At 37.3% G+C, this 22,397-nt stretch overlaps 2 protein-coding genes across 7 annotated transcripts in view; one reads left to right on the top strand and one right to left on the bottom strand.

Annotated features, from left to right (window-relative positions):
* Window positions 1-9,488, top strand: part of ppp1r1c (protein phosphatase 1, regulatory (inhibitor) subunit 1C) — a 35,982-nt gene extending 26,494 nt beyond the window's left edge. The window contains exon 5 of one of the 2 annotated variants that reach the window (XM_030156218.1): window positions 6,012-9,488. In XM_030156218.1, the coding sequence (XP_030012078.1) occupies window positions 6,012-6,070 (59 nt within the window). In that variant the 3' untranslated portion in view covers window positions 6,071-9,488. Of the gene's footprint in view, window positions 1-735; window positions 1,120-6,011 lie in introns of those variants that run through there. The other variant, XM_030156217.1, reaches the window with a different exon arrangement.
* Window positions 9,489-14,732: 5,244 nt separating this feature from the next.
* nckap1 (NCK-associated protein 1) overlaps window positions 14,733-22,397 on the bottom strand; it is a 54,082-nt gene continuing 46,417 nt past the window's right edge. For 3 of the 5 annotated variants that reach the window (XM_030155307.1, XM_030155306.1, XM_030155309.1), the window contains 3 exons: window positions 18,788-18,897; window positions 17,840-17,929; window positions 16,297-16,413 (listed from right to left, as the gene is read on the bottom strand). In XM_030155307.1, coding sequence (XP_030011167.1) covers window positions 16,297-16,413; window positions 17,840-17,929; window positions 18,788-18,897 — 317 coding nt within the window. Of the gene's footprint in view, window positions 16,414-17,839; window positions 17,930-18,787; window positions 18,898-22,397 lie in introns of all 5 variants that reach the window. The other 2 variants (XM_030155304.1, XM_030155305.1) reach the window with 1 other exon arrangement.

Raw genomic sequence — 22,397 nt, 5'->3', positions numbered from 1 at the left:
TGTTTTCGTTCCTCTTTATGTGTGAAAAAACACAATGTGACTGAAAATTTTCCTATGAACCTATTTTTCATGGAGTTGCAAAAATGTCCATCCAGCTGGGCACCATGCATTTAATTTTTGAAGCAAAGAAACATTTTTATTTTATTTTATTTTTCCTTTAACGTGTATTTACTGGTATATTGGGTGAAAACTATGAAATAAAAACATTTTTAATGCTCCTAATAGGATGTTTTCTCACATTTTAACATACTATAATACTAGTCACTACTGTCTTCATGGAGATAATAGGCAAAAAAACCCTTTGTGTTTAAAAAAAAAACCCTGTTAACTACAGCCTAATAACAATAACAATTAATTGATTTACACTCAAACATGTTAGTGCAGATCAGGTTTATCAAGAACAGCAAAGTTACAATAATTGTATGAATGTCACTGTATGGGGATGATACATAAGTGTCCACTGTGTTGGCTGATATGGGACTAAAGCAACAAAACCCATGAATATACAAGAGAACAGCTGGAGAAGAACTGTCCACTGGAGTGACCACTGTGCATGAAAGGGTTAACAGTGTGTGTATTGTGTGTTACTGTCTTGATGAAAAACTACTAACAATACTAACTCCCTCTCTCTTTTTTCTTCTCTCCTCTTTGGATTTTGTTTACACTTTAACTCCACTTCTATGTTTCCTGTTTTCCTCCTCCACCCTCCCCCTCTTGTCTGCCCATCTTTCTCAGACTTGTCATATGACCACAAAAAGGAAGCATCCAGCCCTGACTCTGTTTCCCGATAGCCATCTTTGGTCGTGTTTAACTCTTTGTTCCCCAACATCTAAACAACTTTTTGGTCCTCTTTCTCACTTTTTCTTCTTCTTCTTCTTCTTCTTCTTCTTCCTCTTCTTCTTCTTCTCATCACACTGCTTTAACTTGTCCTTTAATATACTAACAAATACTGTAGGATTTCAATTTACCTGCTTCTTTCATGCTCTGACACATACACATAGGGATTTTGGTTCAATACACTAAGTAGATTATAATTAAAACACTGAAGGTCATGTTGGTACAAGGTGTTGCCTCTGCAGAAATGGCTGTGAATAAAGATGTATTATATTCAAACATTTACTGAATGTCTGACTGTTGTTTATTGTCCTAGTCTGTGTCAGGTTAACTATGCAGACTGTTTCTAATATTTCAGTCTTTTGTGCATATTAAGAGATTTGTGCATATGGGAAACTGCAGAGAACAAACCCCCTCAAATTATCATGTCTTTAATGAGCAGAGACGCACACTTACAGAGCAACTTTCATGTCTTGTCCTTTTTTGTTTCTGTTCGTTTTATTGTCTAAAGTATAATTATTGATGTCTGTCAAAAGCTATTAATGGGACTCCAGGAGGTCAGAAACATGTTGCATGGGTTAGGGTTAGGCCTTGAATCTTAGGCCCTGTCCACAAACAGATGAAAACAATCCATTCATTTTTCATTTTAAAAATGTTTTCAATAAACACAGCATTGTCACAAGAAATGTGTGTCCACACAAACCACTGAAAATGCTGTAATACATAAGCCAGGCCTGTATGGAAGGAGTGCTGTAACACTGACTGAATTAAAAAACGGAGAAGACTTGAAGCATGAAGATAAAGCTTGTCCAATATACACAAACACAATGGGAAAAGAAATGTCATTGTAGCTGTTGTTGGGTTACATTCAGATTCAGATTTCTTTATTGTCATTTAAACAAAATGAAGTTACGTTGCATTGGCCACAATAAAAACACATAGATGAAACACTAGTAACCAGAGAAAATAATTTGTAGAAAAAAATATTGAAATATTCATAAGTAAATATTGCACATAATAAGATCTGTGATAAAAATTATACTAAGTTCAGTCTTGAATTTTATGTTGCTGTATTGCAATGAGTATGGTACAAATATTGTACAGTCTAGTTTAAAGTCCATATTGCACAATGTTGCTAGGATCCACTCAGCATGTTATTCAGTTATTCACTCAGCAATATTTTAAATTATATATTGTGTTATATGGTGTTTGATTTCTGATGTTTGTTCAGCAGCCTGATGGCAGTTAAAGCAATGGTATCATTGTCTCAGAAAAGATGTGTATGGCTTGTAAACATGAAAATGCAAGGGTCGCAATTTGAAATTTGTTAACTCTGGGATCCGGTTACAAAAATGAGCACACCGAAGCTCCCAAAATGCTGGTTCTTTGTGGACGAATCACCCTTACAATAAAAAAGCTTCTGTGGATATGCCTAAACCTGTCTCTGTGTTGACAGCCCCTTAAAATAAAATAATGTTGTTTGAGTGTCATTGAAACAGAAATGTTAAAACTGATGTTGTGTTTGTTTCTCATCTGCTGAGGCATCAAACATCGGATGAAATATTAAGTGCATCTCCAAACTAAATAAAAAGCTGTGTGCATTTACAGACAGTACAGCAGCGCTAATATAAACATCACATCAGTAATTTGCAAGTAGCTGCAAGTCTGAGATAAGCCACAGACACACCTAATCCTGTCCTAATGCCTTACTGAAGATCTCAGCCTTGGCGTCAAAAACCATTAATATAATGCGATTCAAGCCTCAAAAATTCAGATTTGAAGAAAAAGAGTTAGTGAGTTAAGCTAGAGCTTGTTTTCAATTTATTTCACTTTATGCATGTTCATTACACTATACATATATGCAAGTACTAATTTCCACCAGTATTTTGTGAATTACAGTTCTTGTAAGCTTTTTCAAAGATAGACCAATTTTCACCCAATGTAGGAGTATTCTGTTATTCAATTCCATTCAGATGAAACAGGTGCACCATGATTCTATTTGCTTGTTAATGGTTTTCACATTAGCCCTGTATTTCTACGCTGGGGCAGAACCGTTGGAAGAATTTGAGGATCTGCTCGTTTTTTTGTTTTTTTCATCTTTATGGAATAAAAACACTTAATTGCAATGGCATTAACAATATAATAAGAATAACATAATGACAGCACGTGAGGGTTACTCCTTATACTGAAAAACACAACAAATGAGACATGTAAGCCAAACACGAAGCAGAGCACTGGGGGAACCAATAAGAGATTAAAACATTAATTGAACAAGATTAAAGAAAAAATTGTTTTTTTTTGAAAGAAAATTGTGGTATGTTTTGTGTGACATTTAGGCAGCAAGAAATAGCATTATATGCTTACCTTTGTCACATCTGTGTGACCCCGCTTTTTAGAGATCATTATGTATTAACAGCTAAATTTTATGTGTTTATCAAAGTGGGTGTGGGTGTGGTTGTGTTATCACATGGGGCTGAAAGTTAAAAATATTGATACATGGTATGTACAAGACACAAGAAAATACATGGAGATAGAATTTCAGACGTCTGATGGTACAGTTCCAAAATCTAAGCTAATCTTTATGAAGAATCTTTGTCAGTATATTATACATGTGAACATCTCTACCTTCAACCCATCATTACCTGAACATGTAGAAACCCAACACACACTGCAGACTAGGAGCGGTGGGCTGAACAAATGGTTTAAGTGCCTTGCTTAAGGGCAAATCAGTCAACAATGTTTCCACCAATGCTCTGAACTGATCTGGTCACAAGCTGCTTTTCCAATTTTCTAGGTCACGTCTGCCCCACCATAACCCATCTATTACGTAATATTACTTACAATATTATCTTGTGTATTTTCCCTGATGATGTTTTTAATTTTTCTCTACTCAAGATCAATTTCACTTTTGTAATCTTCTTTAAAGTCTTGTGGGGATTTCTGGTTTCTGTTGCTGCAGTGTTTAACATGCAGTAGGAAACAAAAAGATTTCTTATTACGGTTTTGCTGACAATAATTAATATTGGGTTACTAATGTGGCATTTAAATTTTCCAGCTTTGTTTTTTCATTTGAAAAAGATGTAAATGCATAACACAACACCATACTTAATCAAATATATTTAAATTCTCTTTATAGTTACACGTAAGGTTTCTGTTGTGACTAACTGCTATTACTACTGTCTTCTAAACTTGTACATCTATTCAGTTTTTTGTTTTGTTGTGTTTTTTTTCTTATACTGGCTGTGATGTTATCAAACAGAAAATACAATACGATATTTACAGAAAATCAACAGAAATGCAAACAATTTGTTTCTAAACATGCTAGACTGACATAGGCCTACACTACGTGCAAAAGTACTGGAGCTGACAGGGGGCTGTGGGGGCTACAAAATGATAACGACAAACATAGGTAATTTGCATAGTTAGACTTGCAATAATGAATATTATTGCAATAACTTTTTTGGGGTTAATTTTGTTTGTATTATCATCTACACCTACAAAACACTACGTAGTTAATTTTTACTTTGTACTTTTTCCAATGATACTGATTTGATATTTATTGTGCCTATTACTGACCACTGACATGGACATTTTTATCATGATCAACAGGATGGGAAGTCCTATAAGCTGCAGGGATCCAAATAATTTCATCCATGGAGCGACAGATGTTAATTTAAAAGTTAAATCTTTAGTATTAATGTACACCAATCAGCCATAACATTCTGATCACTGACAGGTAATGTGGTATTAATTTTGATTATCACATTACAGTGTAACCTGTCAGTGGGTGGGATATATGAGCCAATAAGTGAACATTAAATTCGCAAAGTTGATATGCTAGAAATGGAAAAATTGGCAAGAGTAGGGAACTGAGCAACTTTGACAAGGGAGAAATTATGATGGTCAAATAACAGGGTCAGACCATCCTCAGATCCTGTTGGTACTTAGTGCCAAAAGTGGTTTAAGAACAACAACCGGATCTCAATCAATCAAGCATCTATGGGAGCATAACATTATTACCACCTGTCTGGTATTGTGTAGGCTCCTCTTTTTCCACAAAAACAGCACTGACCGTAGGATTAGACTCCACTAGACCTCTGAAGGTGTGCTGTGGTATCTGGAACAAGCCGTTAGCAGCAGATCCCTGAAGCCCTGAAAGTGGAGAGGTGGTATCCAACATCTCCCACAGATGCTCAATTGTCCTGAGATTGGGATGTCCTTCCTTAGTCTATTTTTGGTTGGTACTAACCACTGCAGACCAGGAACACTCAACAAGACCTGCAGTTGTGGAGATGCACTGACCCAGTCATCACCTGTTACAATATGGACCTGGTCAAAGTCACTCAGTTCCTTATGTTATTCATTCTGTTGCCTCAAAACAGCTTCAAGGGCTAAATGTTAACTTATTGCCTAATATACACAACCAAGTGAAAGGTGCCATTGTAAGGAAATAATCTATATTATTTCAACTTCTCCTGTCAGTGGGTAGATGTTATAGCTGATTGGCACATGCTTCTAATTTTGGTGTTTTGGTATTTTCAGATTGGCCTTGTGAAAATCCCTCTACATCACTGACCCATTATACACTGTGGCTCAAGAAAATCTCCTTGTAAACTGCAGTCCACTGATCTTTGATGTGTTATGTAGAAAAAAATGAAAAATTCAACAGGTAGTGAGGAACCTGTTTTACTCTCAGCACTGTGCAAAATGACCAAAAATGTCTTTGTTATTGAATGTAATGTATTATTTTCACTGAATTTTAGGTTTTCTTTCACAATCATTACCTCTGCCAAGAAAGGGCAGCGGTTATGTTTTCATCTGGGTTTGTTTGTCTGTTTGTTTGTTTGTTGGAGGTCTGCGCTCTCCGAGTTCTTTTCTATTTTTTATGTGATCAAGGTGGCAATCATAGAATAGAAAAGGAGATGACATTTAACTGTAGGATCAGCAGAAGTGACCATAAATTCTATAGGCTTTAAAGTAAATCATATGCTGATGTCAAACAATAAAAGAAAAGTACACACAGCTTTTGAGAAGTGTTTGCCAAAGGAGGGAAAAGGATAGTTTATGATTTAATAAAGATAAATACACAGGGTGAATTGTGTCATGTGTTTTACGGACACTGGGTTGGACCAGATGTACCCATGTTGCTATAATTCAAGCTGTGTGTGTTTGTGCAGGTAAGCTGGAAACTTCAGTACCTGAAGAGGATGAAGAAGCCAACTCTCAGGGGGATTGAACATGGGGAAAACATTACCAGTGGCCATATCATCTCTGATATTCTGGACAAACCATGGCAGACTCTGGCATCCATCTAAAGTCAAGCAGCTACACGACAGGACATTGATTCTCCACTCTCGGAGGAGTCTACTTCCGTACAGTTCATTATGAGACTGGGGTCAGCAGTAAACGTTTTAATGGGTTAATGTTGTGACATGTAGAACCAGATTCCTTGATTCAGTTGCCCATTCTCTGGAAACAGGAGTCACTTCAATTTAACATCCTCTTCTGTATTTCACTTTAGAATATTAATCGAATATGTTAAAAACATTTAGGGCTAATTTATGTTCTTGAAGTAATACTGTAATTTTATCAAAAGCACCATAAGCATCATGAACCTCCACAGTCAACATGTTGATATTTGGGGTAGAAAACATACGGAATAGCTTGTTAAATAGCTGTAAACTAACAAATGTCATCATATTTATTTTGTGGTTTCAACATTAACACGCAGATAAAAATGCAGGCTAATTGTAGTTAAGTTGGATCAACCAAGTGCATAATTGTACTGGCTTATTATTATGTTAAACTAATTATTAATAGCTATTAGTTCCTTGTTTCAATCTAATCAATTGCACCTTGTGAAAATTAAATAGAAGTAAAGCTAACATTAGTTAACCTCTTCATAGTATCTGTTAAAAAAACAAAACTAGGTAACTAATGGTACTTTTCCACTAGTGCTATCAGCTCAACTCACCTCAGCTTGGGATAGCTTTTTTTTGTTGCCATTTCCAATGTATGAGAGGACCACCAGGTACTATCACATGATACTTCTAGTATTATCTTTGCAGACAAGCCAAAGCAACACTTAATATGACATAATATACAGATGACAGATTGAGGGACACTCAGCCAACTTGGCAAGAAATCTTTGAAAACATCCAAGCACATTTTCAGCTAGGCTCTATCTGGATCAATGGCAAGTTTTTAAAATTATATTCTCACTTGAAAAAAAAACTTGTCCTCTGTCAAAAATTTAAGATACACTTTTAAGTTTCATCCTCCACCTCCATTCTTGCCTCATTCTACTAGACACAGTATTGAGTGGTATTAGTTTTGATGATTTCATTACAGTGGGACCAGTCAGTGGGTGGGATATATTAGTCAAAAAGTCAACATTTAGCCCTCAAAGTTGATGTGTTAGAAATAGCAAAATGGGCAAAGTCAGTCAGTTCTTACGTTATTCATTCAGTTGCTTCTAACACATCAGCCTCAAGGACTAAATGTTCACATTCTGCCTAATAATTCCAACCCAGTGAAAGGTCCCATTGTAAGGAAATAATCAACAGCATTACCACTTCTCCTGCCAGTGGGTAGATGTTACGGCTGATCAGTGTGACTGCAGTGTCAAATATGTTATGCTGGTGCCACATCTGAGCCTAGTTTTAAGTCAAGGTTGGTTATACTTGATACCTTTAGTGGAAAAGTGTCTTGACTTTCTTGCTACAATCAGCATTGTCATAAGTAAAACTGGTTTTGCAACAGAAGTCCGTCACTCAAGACTGATAATTTGTGAATTAGCATGAGGATTACCACAACTTTGTATCCCTCCCCAAACTCTCAAAATGTTAAAGCAACACCACAGAACTTTTGATCGTGGGGTCCCCCTAAAGTCAAGAAACGGTATTGTCTGTAACAACTGTCGTAAAATTTCTCGCGCATTTGTTGTCAAGCCATTGATGCCAGCAAACTTCCTGAGGCAAGACAGGACACATACTGAAAGAAATTTGTTAGGGACTTCCTCAGTGAGACATGATTAAAACCACCCAATATAAAGTTCAAAGCCTCCGGCAAGATAGTCTGCGATCTCTGTATAACATCAAATACAGAGGCAGAATTGGCATTTCCCTCTCCAAAGTGAAAGTGAAACTTAAGACGTGTCACTAGTTCCTCTACGTCTCCCGCTGTTGTGAAGCTCATTTACCTTTTCCCTACCTCCTGAAACTTTGCAGACTTTAATTTGAGGGGGCAGGACATTTGTTTTTTCCAGTTCTAGGGGGGGCAAACCCCCCTAGAACCGGCTCCGGAGGGAGCTGCCAGTTCAAGGGGGGCAACAACACCAACAAAAGTTCAACGTCGGGTGTTCAGATTTATTCTCTGATAATAACGGAGCTGCAGTATTGTTCATTAATATACACATAGCCCACCTCCCTGTGTTTTGATCATTGTTTCAGTATTGTGGTCCAGCTGGAAAGGGGTACTGAAGCCATCAATGGCGAGATCGGAGTTGTGGTCCTGTTCAGTGAGCCATGTCTCGGTGAAAGCCATGGCACAACAGTCCTTAAAATCCTTTTGGAAGCGAACATTCCCCTGGAACTTGTCTCCTTTATTTCTTAAAAATAAACATAAAAGCTCAAAAGTCGGGACGCCAAACTCCTAACTACCAGTCACTGCCTGCGCATGTACCTGTCAATTATGTTGACGTATGCTGTAAAGCAGTAACATTTTGTTGTTCTTTTTGTGTAGGGGTATGCACCCGAAGACAAAAGTTGCATAGTGCCAGTGCAGGCAAGACAGACACTCTGGAGGGATGACAAAAGTGTAATTAAACCTATTGCGAGTTGTTGTTCCACCAAAATGGCCTTGAAAATATAGTTTGAAGGCTGAAAATGTCTGTTGTGTTGCTTTAATTATGAGAAAAAGAATCATAGTGCAAAAAACTATGTATCAGTCATGTAATGAGTAGCCTATTTTTGTTAAGGTGGCAGTTTACAATTCACCAGCACTGTAGAGGTATTTCATTGTATATGTTTTGAAATGTGTCAAGGAGGTCAGTGTAAATACTACCATATGTGGTAGCAGTGCTAGTAGATCTTCAACCAGACATAAGTCTGTCTAATGCTTTGACTTGTTCTATTAGGAAAAGCTCATTTGTTGTTGATAATATTAATGAGGACTTAGTTCCATTAGACTTTTCCAGAGACATTGGACAAAAGAAAACCCTTTACAGACATACAACTGCCATTTTCTTCTGATGTCATGCTCACGGTAGGAAACTCAGTATGAACTTCACATCCTGAAAATGATATCAGAGGAAATGGAGCCATGTCAATGTGGTCTACCCAACTATTTTTAATATTATTTATACTTCAGTATTTCATACCTTCACAGGTCAAATGTCTATGCTAAAAAAAGGTCCATTGTCACTATAAATGGCTGCCATGTCAATATGGTCAATGTTACTGTTTGTTACACCTCTGCAAGTCACAGTCATTTTGATCCATTGTATAATGTCAGAGATATCTAACTATTTACCGTTAAAACAGTGGAATTTCCAAATGTTACTTTTTTCCCTTTTGGAGAGTTGTACTACTCTATCGAGATACTGCAACTATGCAAATTTTGACTGGTTTTTAAATAAACTGGATGTGGTCTGATTCTTTTTATATGCTTTTATGGGGGGGTTCTTCATAACAATAATATATATGCACTTCATGGGTTTTTCCAGTTGCATGCTGTTAGTGACTATTAGTGACAGCTCACAGCTTCCCTCTTGTGGATGAAGCTTTTAGCTACAGGGCTTTTTGTTTTAGTGCCCAACGCTGTAGATTATCAGATGAAAACTTCACTGTAAACTATTTCCAGAGTCGGGGCATGAGGGCTTTCATGGAGAGCTGTGCAGGTATTTCTGTTTTGTATTACTATACCTTCATTATCATGCTTTGGTCTGGTCAGGATGTTGCAATATAAGGTCAGACTGAATTATACCATATGAAAAATGGTGTTTTACAAGCAAAAAACCAAATGTACAAACTCATATTTTAAGGCAAAATTTCTGCTTTCAAATATGAAAAAATATACTTCTCATAGAATGGATTAGACTAGTAGATTCTGCTAGATATCGCCTCATTCTGCCCTTTCTACAGACAGCGTTGCTACATGTCATCACTTTAAATTTTAGGGGCTAGATTTACTAACACTTTGCACCAGGTCAAATCCTTGTTATCCATTAAAAAGTACTGTTGATATTCACTAAAGAGATGCAGCAGTAAATCTTTATATTTAGTCTTAAGACAGGCCCATAAATGTATTTGTTGTTCTTTTACTTTGGGGAAGAGAGAATTCAGAGGCACACAACATGATTTAAGTATTCAAATGTCAACTGACTGCTAGTTGCACCATTATTTAACACAAAAAAAATATTAACCCATTTGTGCCTAGTATGACTGTGGCATTTATATACAAAGGAGGGGCCGCTGAGAACAGAGAACCAGAGGCAGAAGTCAATTTAATGCACTCATATTAATTTATTTGGAAATGACAGAGGACGGCCAAATCAGAACACATAAATTACAAAATAATTTCCACCTGCATTATTCCTCATTCGAAATCATGATTGTTAAGTGTGCACTGATGCACAGTATGTATAATTTTACTGATTAGCAATAAATAATTGTCCAGGAGGGTCAACAATGCAGAGGCATATTCCTGCCATGTCAGAAAATAAAAATATGATCACCATCTTTTCACAATAAGAAAAGTTTCACATTATAAAACTTCACTGATCGTCAGTCATTCAGTGTATTCAGGTTCAGCTGACCTGATTTTATGGACACATAACATTACTGAACCTAGACCTGACCAACTGAAACAACCTAAGATTATAACACTGCCCCTACAAACTTGTACTGTAGGCACTAGGCATGCTGGGTCATCGCTTTATCCACCTCTCATTCTGGACTCATACACGTGTGTGTGTGTGTATAGTGTCATCTATATATATGTCAGTGTAGCTTAACTTACATCTTAGGTGGTGATTTCATTAAAGATGAGCTTGATTTACCATTTTTACCCAGCACCATATAAATGTTTCTTGCTAGTGTCAAACTTACTCTGTGAATCAAATCAAATGACTGTAGAAAGTTTCATTCTTATTATATAGAGCAAACACGGTGTGGTTGTTGCATGTACCAACAGGTTGGTCATGAAGGTGATTCTTTTACCCTGTACATGTGTTTCAGATTAGTGCTCTTTGGGGTACCTCTGGTGGCATTTGTTGGTGCGACTATTAGACCGAGATGAAAATTTCATCACTGCTGCAGATGTCATATTGTTGAAGTGTAACTAGATGAGCCATGGCTAGATATAGAGCAAGCACTGTGTAATGATCTAGTAATCTCTGACTTACCATTCATTAGTTCAACTATTAAGCATCATAAATGTTATAAAAGTGTGAACATCAGCTCCACTCTGACAGCCTGGTGGGAATTTCTTAAAATAAACAAATGTTCACTCATTCCATGTAAGCGGACACCCATCTGGAACAACCCTGACATCCTGCAAAATAAAAGAATGATAAACTTTACTCAATGGAAGAACAGAGGAATGACACATTTAGAAACGAGAAAAGCACTCGGAGAGCGCAGACATCCACCAAGACAGATCTGCCTCCCTCCGCCCCCGATCACCACCAAAATTTAATCATTTCTTCCTTGTGCCAGTATCAACATTTCCTGAAAATTTCATGAAAATCTGTCCATAACTTTTTGAGTTATCTTGCTAACAAACAAACACGCATGCAAACACACAAAGCAAAGCGATCACAATACCTCCTGGCGGAGGTAAATATAGTGGATGGAAACTATGTACCATTTGACATGCTCACTTCGCAACACGGGATTAGCAGCACCAAAGTTTTAGAATATCACTGGGTTCCCGGGGCGCTTGGCCGTGGCATCGCGGTGCACACTGGTCCACAGCGGGTGGCTGTCTGGGCCGGCCTGGCTGCCCGGTGTGCTGGGTGGGACCCCTGCCCGGGGGGACGGGTGGCTCCTGGCCTCGTGGGGCTTGGGGACTGGCTTCTTGCTTGCCCCTGGGTGGCCACCCCCCGGTGGGGGTGTGGCGGCTGGCATCCCTGGGGCCTGTGCTCTGCTGCTGTGGGGCCTCTGGCGGGGGCCTCCTTTGACCATCTTCGGGGTGGGCGCACTGTCACCTCTCAGGTGGGTGGGCTGGATCCCCCCTCTCTGTGGTGTCTGCTGGTTGGCCCCTGGTCCTTGGAGGGAGTGCGGTTGCATGTCTGTTCTGCACCTCAGTCTCTTTGCTTTACTCTGATGCAGTCACTCTGTCACAGCAGATTCATGTGAACAACTGATGTTGTATGGATTTGTTACTGGTATTATTTGGGCGGATGTGGTGTATGATATTCTGTTCATGCTTTCTTTTCTTATATCAATCATTTAATTGGTCTTATGTATTTAATTTTATGGTAGGTTTTTTTTCTCTCTCCCTCTTCTGCCCAATTTACTCAGATCTGGTTGTAGTTATTTCCATTATAATTATCACCATGGTTGTTACCGTTTGTATTGTTCATACTTTCTTGTGAAGGTCTTCGCCACCTTCTTCTTTCTTGCCCCCCCCCCCCCCCCCCGGTCAAATCCGGCATCCGGCTTCTCCCAGTTTACTCAGTTCTGGTTGTAGTTATTGTCACCATTATAATTGTCTCCAGGGTTGTTACTGTTTGTATTGTTGATACTTTCTTGAGAGGGTCTTCACCATCTTCTTCTCTCTTGTTCTCTCCCCTTCTTCTACCCCCCACCCCCCATGTCAGGTCCGGCATCGAAATGTGGTTCAACAAAACTCATAATAAAGACAGTAGAATACCAAGGGGAGCTTCATATACTTTATGAAGTTTCCCTTGGCGAAGAAAATTTGTTCAGCACCAAAAGGAACCAGACTACCATTGTGCTGTTATGATACTGGACAAGACAAGTTAGGGGAAAAAAAAAAAAAAAAAAGTGTAATTTGTGAAGATGCATTTTATATATTTATATTGTTGGCGATAATCAATTCTGAATATGCACAGTGCACCAAGAGCTCATTTTTGTTTAGCTCAGTGAAGTCTAATAATTCACAGGAGAAAGGTTCATGGTAATATTGAAGTTTAAAAAGGTCTTTAAGTTTTTAAAAGTGCATGGTGACCAAATTTGAATACAAAATGTGCATTTGAGGGGGAAATGTTACGTGGCCCCTATGAGAAAAGACACCAAGTATTTTACCTTAGGATCAAAATACTAAAATATGCTTGTCATCTCTGTTCTATTTTCCCCACATACTTTATCAAAACAGGACTTCGTGGTTTTCACCACATCACAGCTTATGTCTGACACAGCCCTAAAGTTTATTTTATTCATGTCATTTAAGTTACATGGTGGAATCAAACACAAAAAAAAAAAGTTAGAAAGAAAACAACCATTCCACATTAAATGGTCAAATGTTTCCACATTTCTGTCCCAGCAGGCCTATAATGCATACTACTAATTTACACAGTAGTAGATCTGTCATCTACTGTCAATGCTTCATCTGCTAGATTTTAGTATCCTCCTGCTACATGTTGTAAATGCAACTCATCTAGTTATTCAGTGTAAGTGTTTTCTCTGTTAACAGTACAATGCTGAGTAGTATGCAGTACAGCCTTTCAGAGTCCTGGTATTAAGAATACATTAACTTAGCAGAGGGCTGGCATTAGGGGAGCATGGTTTATGTCTCTCTATATGTAGCCCTTGCAATGCCTTAGATAGAGGAAAAAACTAAGAAAAAAAGGTTGGACTGCATTTTCTAAAAGTCTGCCTGGAGCCTGTCTTGTGTTAAAAAAATGGAAAATCCAGTAGCTTCCCCACTAACTGCAGATTTAAACCATATATAATCACCCTTAAGACTGTAGACATTTCTTCTCTTTTCACTTGTAGCTCTAAGTTTTCAGGCTCTCCCCAGACTTTGCGTTGTTTGACACTCATTAGGAAATGACCATTTCATCCGGTGACCAGTTTCCTCTGATAGCTCGCCTAGGGCAGGAAGGGTTCACGTCATGGAAAAACAAGGAACATGACAAACTGTCATATCACTGCTTACCAATTCATTAGCAACTGAAAAGACAACATATAGTGAAAATCTACAACCCCATTGGCACATTAAATAACACATTTTAGAACCATTAAGTACAGTCAGACAACATGTGTTTCTTTTCAACCATTTTTTTTTAGCTAATATTACCATAAATTATTTATGAGCATCTACATATCAATTCAAGTCTTAAAGTTAAGCACTTTGAATGTAATCAAATCTGGTATGAATTCCAGTCTTGTAGTCTTTTCACTTCACAAATTTTCTTCACTTAAGCAATTTTGTGTGAGATAATTGGAATGGATATTTCTGTATAGAGCACGAAACCATTTAGCCAAGTAAAACTGTAGCAAAACATATATTTCTTTATTAATTTACACTCCTGTTATTGCTACACGTAACATAATGGTTGCATAATGGTTAAATAATGTTGGCAAGGAACTTATGGAATGCTAACATTAGCATGTCTTACACAAAAATGTTCATGAATCAGGTGAAAAGACAGGAAGACACTTAAATTTACACCAAGAGTTTGATCCCATCCACTGTGTTTTGCTTTAAGTCTTAGATAAACATATACATATATACTTAAGAATCAATTCATGCCCTCCGTATGATATAATTTCTCAGTATCAGACAGTAATGTGAGCTAGGGATAATCTGAATGCTAATGTTGAATCTCAAATATGTTTTATAAGACCAGATGTCCGCCTGGATTTTCACTGTCCACTGTCTTTTCAGTTGCTAATCAACAATATGGACATGAGGACCTCCTGTATTTATATAACTTTAACACAGTGATATGACATTATCCTATGTACTGTATTTCCCCTCCTGAGCATGATGTCCGAGGAAAATTGCAGCTGAATAAATTTGGTCTATTTGTTAAATTTGCTATTTGCTATTTAAGTAAGAGCAAGCTCTTCTAATCACAGAGTGTAGACGGTGATAAGATGGACTGTTAACTCTCCAGCTGCTTCAGTAAGGCCTAATGTAAAAAAAAAAAGTTAAAATGACGACAATAAGGAAAAAGAAGTGCTGAAAACAAGCAAAACCGACCTCAATACAAGCTGGAAAGTTGCACTTCATATAAAATGCACAATATACTGGCTTGATTGGTTTACTTTACAAGACTGGAGAAAAACAGCAGCAACTACTGGACCTTTAATTGACTGAAGAACTAAAACTAGAGCTGAAGTGTATTCAGGTGTAGTTAAGATTTCTTTTTAAAAGTTGTTCCCACTGTAGAGGTTTTTCCTTTCTCTTAAGAGAGCTGCCATAGAGTCAGACAAATCATTTTTAGGAATTGTCCAAACCCATCCAAACACTTAAAGCGGCGTTTCACCCTTTAATACCCAAACACTCCACTTCTAAGCCCTGATACACAATGTTTTTGTTTTTAGTGTCAATACATTTGGCAAATCATCGTCGTCATAAAAATAACAAAACATAAACATTAAAAACAGACGAGTTCAGTTCACATCAAAGCAGAATACAGATATTATATCTTTACCCACAAAAAGTTCATGTTACGACTAGCTAGAAAAAAAGAAAGAAAACATCACCATGTTATACAAGTGTGTGTTTGTGTGGCTTCACTATGAAATGTTGCAACATTAGTGTGTATGTAGTTATATATCTGCTTGGGATGTCTGTTACTGTGTGTATATATGCATAAACGTACATTAACAAGCAACACGTCTTTCAGTATCAACACAGGAATCATCAGCCACTGTCCTCAGTGAAATCAAAAACCCACATCACATCATTTGCATTCCCAAAGAAAATCATCCAAATTCATCACCACATACAAGTTGTCAGCTGGCCACTAAAAATCTCAAATCTTTCATCAAAAGGAAAAAAAAAGGAAAAAGAATATTTTAGTGTCAACTATATATATACTATATATTTATATTTTTGTTCTTTTATACCAACCAAACATATGGTATATTGTGTGTTGCTATGGTTATGGTCCCTGGCAACATCATGAAAAAGTACAATGATTTAAATAAAGACACTGATCCCCCAACATCATCCAGCTAGTGTGTGTTTCTGTACAGGCTGTTCACGTTTGTCTAATTTCAGTGTGGTTTTATTTGGTTATTTTTGAGCATGGAATTTTTGTATTCTGTATTCTTTTAGGCGTTCAGTGTGTTTGTTCAGTTTGAATGCTACGTGTTTAGTGTGTTACAGTTGTGTGCATCATTATGTTGAGGCTTTGTAGGCATAGTTTTAGTGTATTAACTTTGTATTTAGTGTATGCTGTTAGTGTGTAATCGTGTCTATGTACGAGCAAAGACGCTCTTGATGGTAAACAGACTTGGCCTCGTGTTACTGTGTGTATGTTTAGGCGTTAGCGCTGATGCTCTGTTTATAGACAGCGTGGTAGGCGTTTCGCAGCAGGACGTATGGGAAACAAGACTCCAGCAGGTCCATGGTCAGGAATGGAGACTCCTGCACAATCTGGAACATAGGGCACAAATGTGTTTATAGTATTACCATACTCAGAAGAAGTACAAACACCGCCACGAGAATACAAATACTTCTTTACTGTGCTAAAAGTATAGAAGTATGAGCAGTAAGACGTACTCAAAATAAATAAGCCTTTGATATACCTCAAATCATATTAACGCAAAGTGAAAATTGGTACAAAATTCTAACAAAAATAAAATAAAAAAATGCTACTCCGACCGAGTCTTCCGTGTTGCAGTCCGATACATTACTGAGTGACCTAAATGTTCGCTGTGTCTCAGTCTGACCTATTCGCTATCTGATTGCCTTGGTAGTTTTTTGGGATGTACGTTACCAGTCTAGACATGATATAACAAGGGTGCTGATTGGATCTGTGGTAACAGACAAACCGATATTTTGTGCCACAGTACTGTATCAATAGCCACTTCAATCAAAAATACAATAGACTGAAAACTGATGTGCACATTCGAGTGAAGTTCACATCCATCATTTTCAAAGTCTGCTACAAAACTTGAAACATTATGGTGCATTTCTCTAAGGTCTTGTTTAAATCTGGCTACTATATTTTCTTTTTGATGAATATGACCTGAGACTGCACTGTATGCAAGGATTCAAGAATACTGAATCAAAATAATAATAATTAACATCAAACAAAATGCACAAAACTGTGTCATTTTCATCATCATCACATCCGTTATGTCCTTTTCATCTCAGTGCAACTTTTACATCGTTTTCACCTTGTTTTGTCTTTGGCGTTTACATCTTATTTCATAATTCATGTCTTCCTCATATTGTTATTTTGAACGTTATCACCTGGTTTGTGTTCTACGTCATTTAGCATCTTGTTTCCTATCTCTTTTTCATCTCATCACGTGACATATGACATTCAGTGATGATACATGAAGTACTCATCTTTTCTATGTGTTATTTCATCCATTTGGATCAAAAATGGTCTTAATGATCGGAAAGTTCACAGTTATATCTAATAATAATAATAATAATAATAATAATAATAATAATAAGAAGAAGAAGAAGAAGAAGAAGAAGAAGAACTTCTCAAATGCACTGAATATAAAATCACAAGTCTATTTTGAAAATGTATGGAGATATTTATCTTAAAATGCAAGGAGTAAAAGGAAAAAAGTTGCAAATTGCATTTGTTCTTGGCTACTCCCTACTTTATATAGATGCTTTTTACTCTTTATTGCAAGTCCTGTTAGACAAGAGAGTCAGGGGAGAGAGTGCGGATGACATGCTGAGTAAAATGATTAAGTTGTTTTTAGGAGTAAATAAAGCTGATAAATAATCATGTAAATGTGAATTTGACAAAACAGCACTGTATCTGAATCTAAATGAATATCAATGTGTGACTGGTTAACATAGATATTAAGTGGAAAGGCAATGTGTTCTTCCTCACCATGTCCAGCAGTAGGTAGACAGATTCTCTGTTACGCGTTGTCATTTTGTCCGTCTCCTGGCCAATCTTCAGCAGACTAGATGAGGCCAGCTACATACATGAACAAAAAAAACAAGTTTTTTCATTTAGTCTTAAGGTAAGCCATAAATGTCAGCAGAATTAAATTCAAATCAGTTTTTACCCAAATATCCACTTTTTATGCAAACGTATTCAAAAAGATGCAACAAGATTATATAAGCAGCAGTAACTCTGATACATCATGGCTGGCATTTCTTTGCTACTTCCCCCTAAGAGGGCATTTGTGCATTATGTTTTACCCAGTGGGGGTTTTTAAGCAGCTACTATGGTGAAAGAGTGAAGTGAAGACCTTTAAAACTGGAACAAGACCTCTGAATTGTTTTCGATGATACTGTGCTCTTCAGATGAATAGATTGGATACTGTGGTCACCACACTACCGCTGCCTTTACTTTTTTGAAGGTAAAACATTATATAGGTCAGTGTGGCACTTTTGATATTTTGTTTGGGCCTCAAAACAAAAGCTGGGTGGAAATGCAACCAATAGAGTAGAGTGACCAGATCCAAACCAATCGAATGTGGGGCAATGAATGTGTTTGCGACAGTATGTTTCCATTGCTAAAAGGTAAATTAAAGTTTTGGCCCAATGCTTTTTTTAACTGAAATTTTGTTTATTTTAATCGGTTTATTTACCAGGGACACTGTACATTAATTCACGTTGCTGTAAATGCACCAGAGTTAGTACAACAACTATTTTTCATCTATGGCTATTTTTAACTGAAAGATGAACCTAAATCAGACTATGCTGATTACAGGCCAAGTCTATAACATATGAAGGATGCAACAAATACATTTACTTGAATAACACATTTTCCAAACGTTCCGGCCATCACCAGCCCAAACAAAAAGCAGCTATTACGAAAGGATCTTACTGCCAGGAACTCTTTGAGGCGGTCCTCTATGCTCCCCTTATGGATGGTGAAGAGAGCAGCTGCGATCTGGTTGATGGCTTTGGCCAGGCAGTGGATGTTGTTACAGTGGCCTGTAGGGGGCAGCAAACATACACCATTAAGAGCAACACCACAAGACATGAGAAAAATCAATTAACTTGGGTTTAATGTCCGACATGCGTGCAGTGGAGAAATCCTCTCATCTCAGGGAAGGAACACATTAAATGACAACATGTGGATTTTATTTTCATGCAGACAAGAGCCATTATCTGTATGAGACACACATGAGAAGTATTTGAATTTCACATGTGTGGAATTGTTAAGTTCATGAAAAGGTTGATGTGTCTGTGGCGGTGTCATGTATTGAGATGTGCTGTCTGAAAACCAATTGCCGGCCAATATGCAGTCTGCATACTAACAATGGGAGAGCCATTACAGCTCATTATCCTTTTCAAATGTCCCTTATTAACAATGGCGCCTTTCATTTCAAGGTTGTTAAGAGGCAGTGTCTTGATAATTCATCCTTGAGTGACCAGTCTCTAATACCATATCAATAGACTCTGTGTATCTGTAGTTCACCAACACATCAAGAAGATCTAACTGAATAAAAACCAAAAATGTTCAAACAAATAGGTTCAAAAGGTCCCAGTGTATAAACCAACCTTCAAAAATGACAGAAAGACATAATGAGGATGATGACGCGCATATGAGCTAATCAATCTAAGGCTCAAGGGTCGGCCTCATTTACATGCAGTGCCTGTTCCATAGCATCAATGCAGTAAATTTATGTTCTCCGGTATGTACTCTTTCTTCCCGCAACGCTCTCTGGCTCTGCACTGTTGCCCCTGCCTCAGCACACGGGGGCTCTTTATTTTCATTTTACATTTTAAAGTTCAGGTCACTACAAGTACGGATGGGAAAAAGATTTATGAAGACATCTTAATGAAAATCTGATTTACCATTTGATACACAAACTATCCCGTGGACTCCACAGCTCTATTGTGTTCTCACTTCTCTGTATGTAAACAGTCAAATACGAATCATTTGGATTTCTTTTTTGTTGTTTTTTAGTGTTGTCAAAAACATTTGCAATTCATTTGAAACATCACATTTCCTAAAACAGCTTCCAGGCTCTTTATTTCTCTCACCTCAAGAAGATACCAGGCCTTTATTTGAAGGAGGCTTCCATCAGTGGCATGTCTTAATTTTTAATTTCCTCTGTGTAATAAGTAGAAATGCTGTATATAGTGAGAAACCTTGTTTTGACCAGTTCATGTTTGTGATGCTTTTATTCGTTTGTATTAACCTTGAAACTGGCGAAATTGTAAACCCAGCTTGTAACTGATTTGTGGTTTTATTTTGAGGCAACAATATGGAACTTAACTTTTTTGCTTGGTTTGATACACCAATTTTTACATTTTCCCAAGCATAAAAAACTTGTGACAATATTTTGAGTTCTATGTGGAGTTGGAATGTTCTCCCTCTGGGTGGGTTCCCTATGGTTCTCATCCAAAGACATGCACCTTAATAGGTTAGTTGGTCGATATAAGCTGCCCGTTGGTGTGAACAGGAGTGAATGGTTGTTCATTTGTATGTCAACCCTGTGATGAACTGGTGACACGTCCAGTGTACTCTGCCTTCACCTGTTGGTAGCTGGGAAAGGAGTAAACACCCCCGCAACCCTCTTGAGGATTAAGCAGATCACAAAATGAATAAGCTGAAACAATTAAGCCATTAATCGACTCAAATGAATCCACGGTTGTGTTTCACACGGATGCTTGTTGTGATGCACACGACACCAGGTTCAACACAAAGTTGTATGCTAGTTCCATCTTAAGTTGTTAGTAAGTTGTATGCAAATTTGTTGAAGACTGCAGTGCACATATTGCTTGTAGATGTCATTTGACTTGTTTGTTGTTTATATATGCTGATATTTTTATTTATACTTTTGTGCCCTTGTTGTTGCTATTTCTATTTACAGATATTTTCATATATCTTTTAACTTTTATACTTTTTGTGGTTGTTGCTTCAGCTGGTTCTGTAATAAAGGACAAGGTGTCATTTTCAGACATTTTTCTGTTCAAATGGTTGTTCAGTTGAATCAAAGAAAATAATTTAAAAATTAATCGATTGTTAAAATAATCAATAGCTGCAGCTCTAAAATGAATGAATGAATGACTGATTCATTCAGGGGTTTTTGTAATGCACAAATTGGAAATGCAAACCATAACAGCTGGATGGAAATGCACCTATGGATGTAGGCAACAATTAGAAATGCAGTAAGCTACTGTCAGCAGAAAACAGACTCTCACAAATTTCACATAAGCACGAAGGCACCCATGAAAGCCCTATGTATTGTGGAGCTGTTGATTACAGTTTCTCAGTCCCTTTGGTACATTTCTCGTATCATCCTTGACATTTGCAAAACCGAAAGTGCATTTCTCAAAACAATTCGTACAAACAGCAAAACACCATGTATTGCAAAAGCCAGTCTCTTACTTAAAATCCTTAATTCATCCCTAAAAAGTAAATATCTGTGTCAATGAACATATCAGTGCCATCAGAATGACAAGTCCTTGTGTTATTGTGCACGGATAAGACAGTCCAACTGCTTAGTCATGTTGTCAATGTAACAGTGCAGTGTTTTTCAACCTTGGGGTTGGGACCCCATGTGGGGTCGCCTGAAATTTCTTGTAATAGATAAAAAAAAACAAAACAACAAACTTACTAATTAAAAATATATGGTGAGTTGATAGAGACAATCACAATACATAAAAGACATGACAAACTCTGAAGCTGAAACTGAAGCACTGTGGTCGTGTTTATCTTTCAAATGTTCACTGTGGTCGGTTTCAGATGCTGCAGCTCTTTCATAATTCATAGTTTGAGTTCTTGTTTGTTCAGTATTAATTGGCAGCCTTGTAAATCTAAGCTGGACTGACTGTACAGTACATATCCTGACCAAGGAAAATAAAATTCTCACTTTGTGCAGTAATCTACACCTGGCTTTTCTGCCTCTGAGCATAATAGTATAATTATATAGTTTAATAAAAATGTTTATTTGCAACATAGTATACCAAACTATTACATGATCAAAAATTAATTTTAGCAAAAAAAAAAAAATCTCTGTTTTGAATGTATGGGGTCACCACAAATTTGTGATGTTAAAATGGGGTCATGAGCCAAAAAAGGCTGGGAACCACTGTAAGTGTATTCTGAAGGGATGTTCTGACGTAAACTATGGCTAAAGTTTTAATCACTATTGTAAACTGTAAGTTACACCTTGGTGTATGTGGGAGATCGATTTCAAGAGACTGGACAAGATTCACATTTACGCTCTTACTGTTTGTACTGTAATTTGTTGACAGACCATGACATTGCGATACAGAAAGGAAAAGATAGTACTGCATAGCACAAAGAAAAAAACAAAAGTAGAAATGTGAACATAGGACAATCTCCTTAGGGAAAACTGTACATGCAGTGCTGTAGGAATTACAGTGGAGTCTTTCTACACCTCCTGATGTTCCTGTCTGTTGGGCCACAAATTCTCATCCACATTACAACAAATATCTTCTCTTGTAATGCAGTGTGG

Source organism: Sphaeramia orbicularis, chromosome 15, assembly GCF_902148855.1.
Source record: "Sphaeramia orbicularis chromosome 15, fSphaOr1.1, whole genome shotgun sequence".
Taxonomy (NCBI): domain Eukaryota; kingdom Metazoa; phylum Chordata; class Actinopteri; order Kurtiformes; family Apogonidae; genus Sphaeramia; species Sphaeramia orbicularis.
This window is presented reverse-complemented; position numbering and strand designations above follow the sequence as displayed.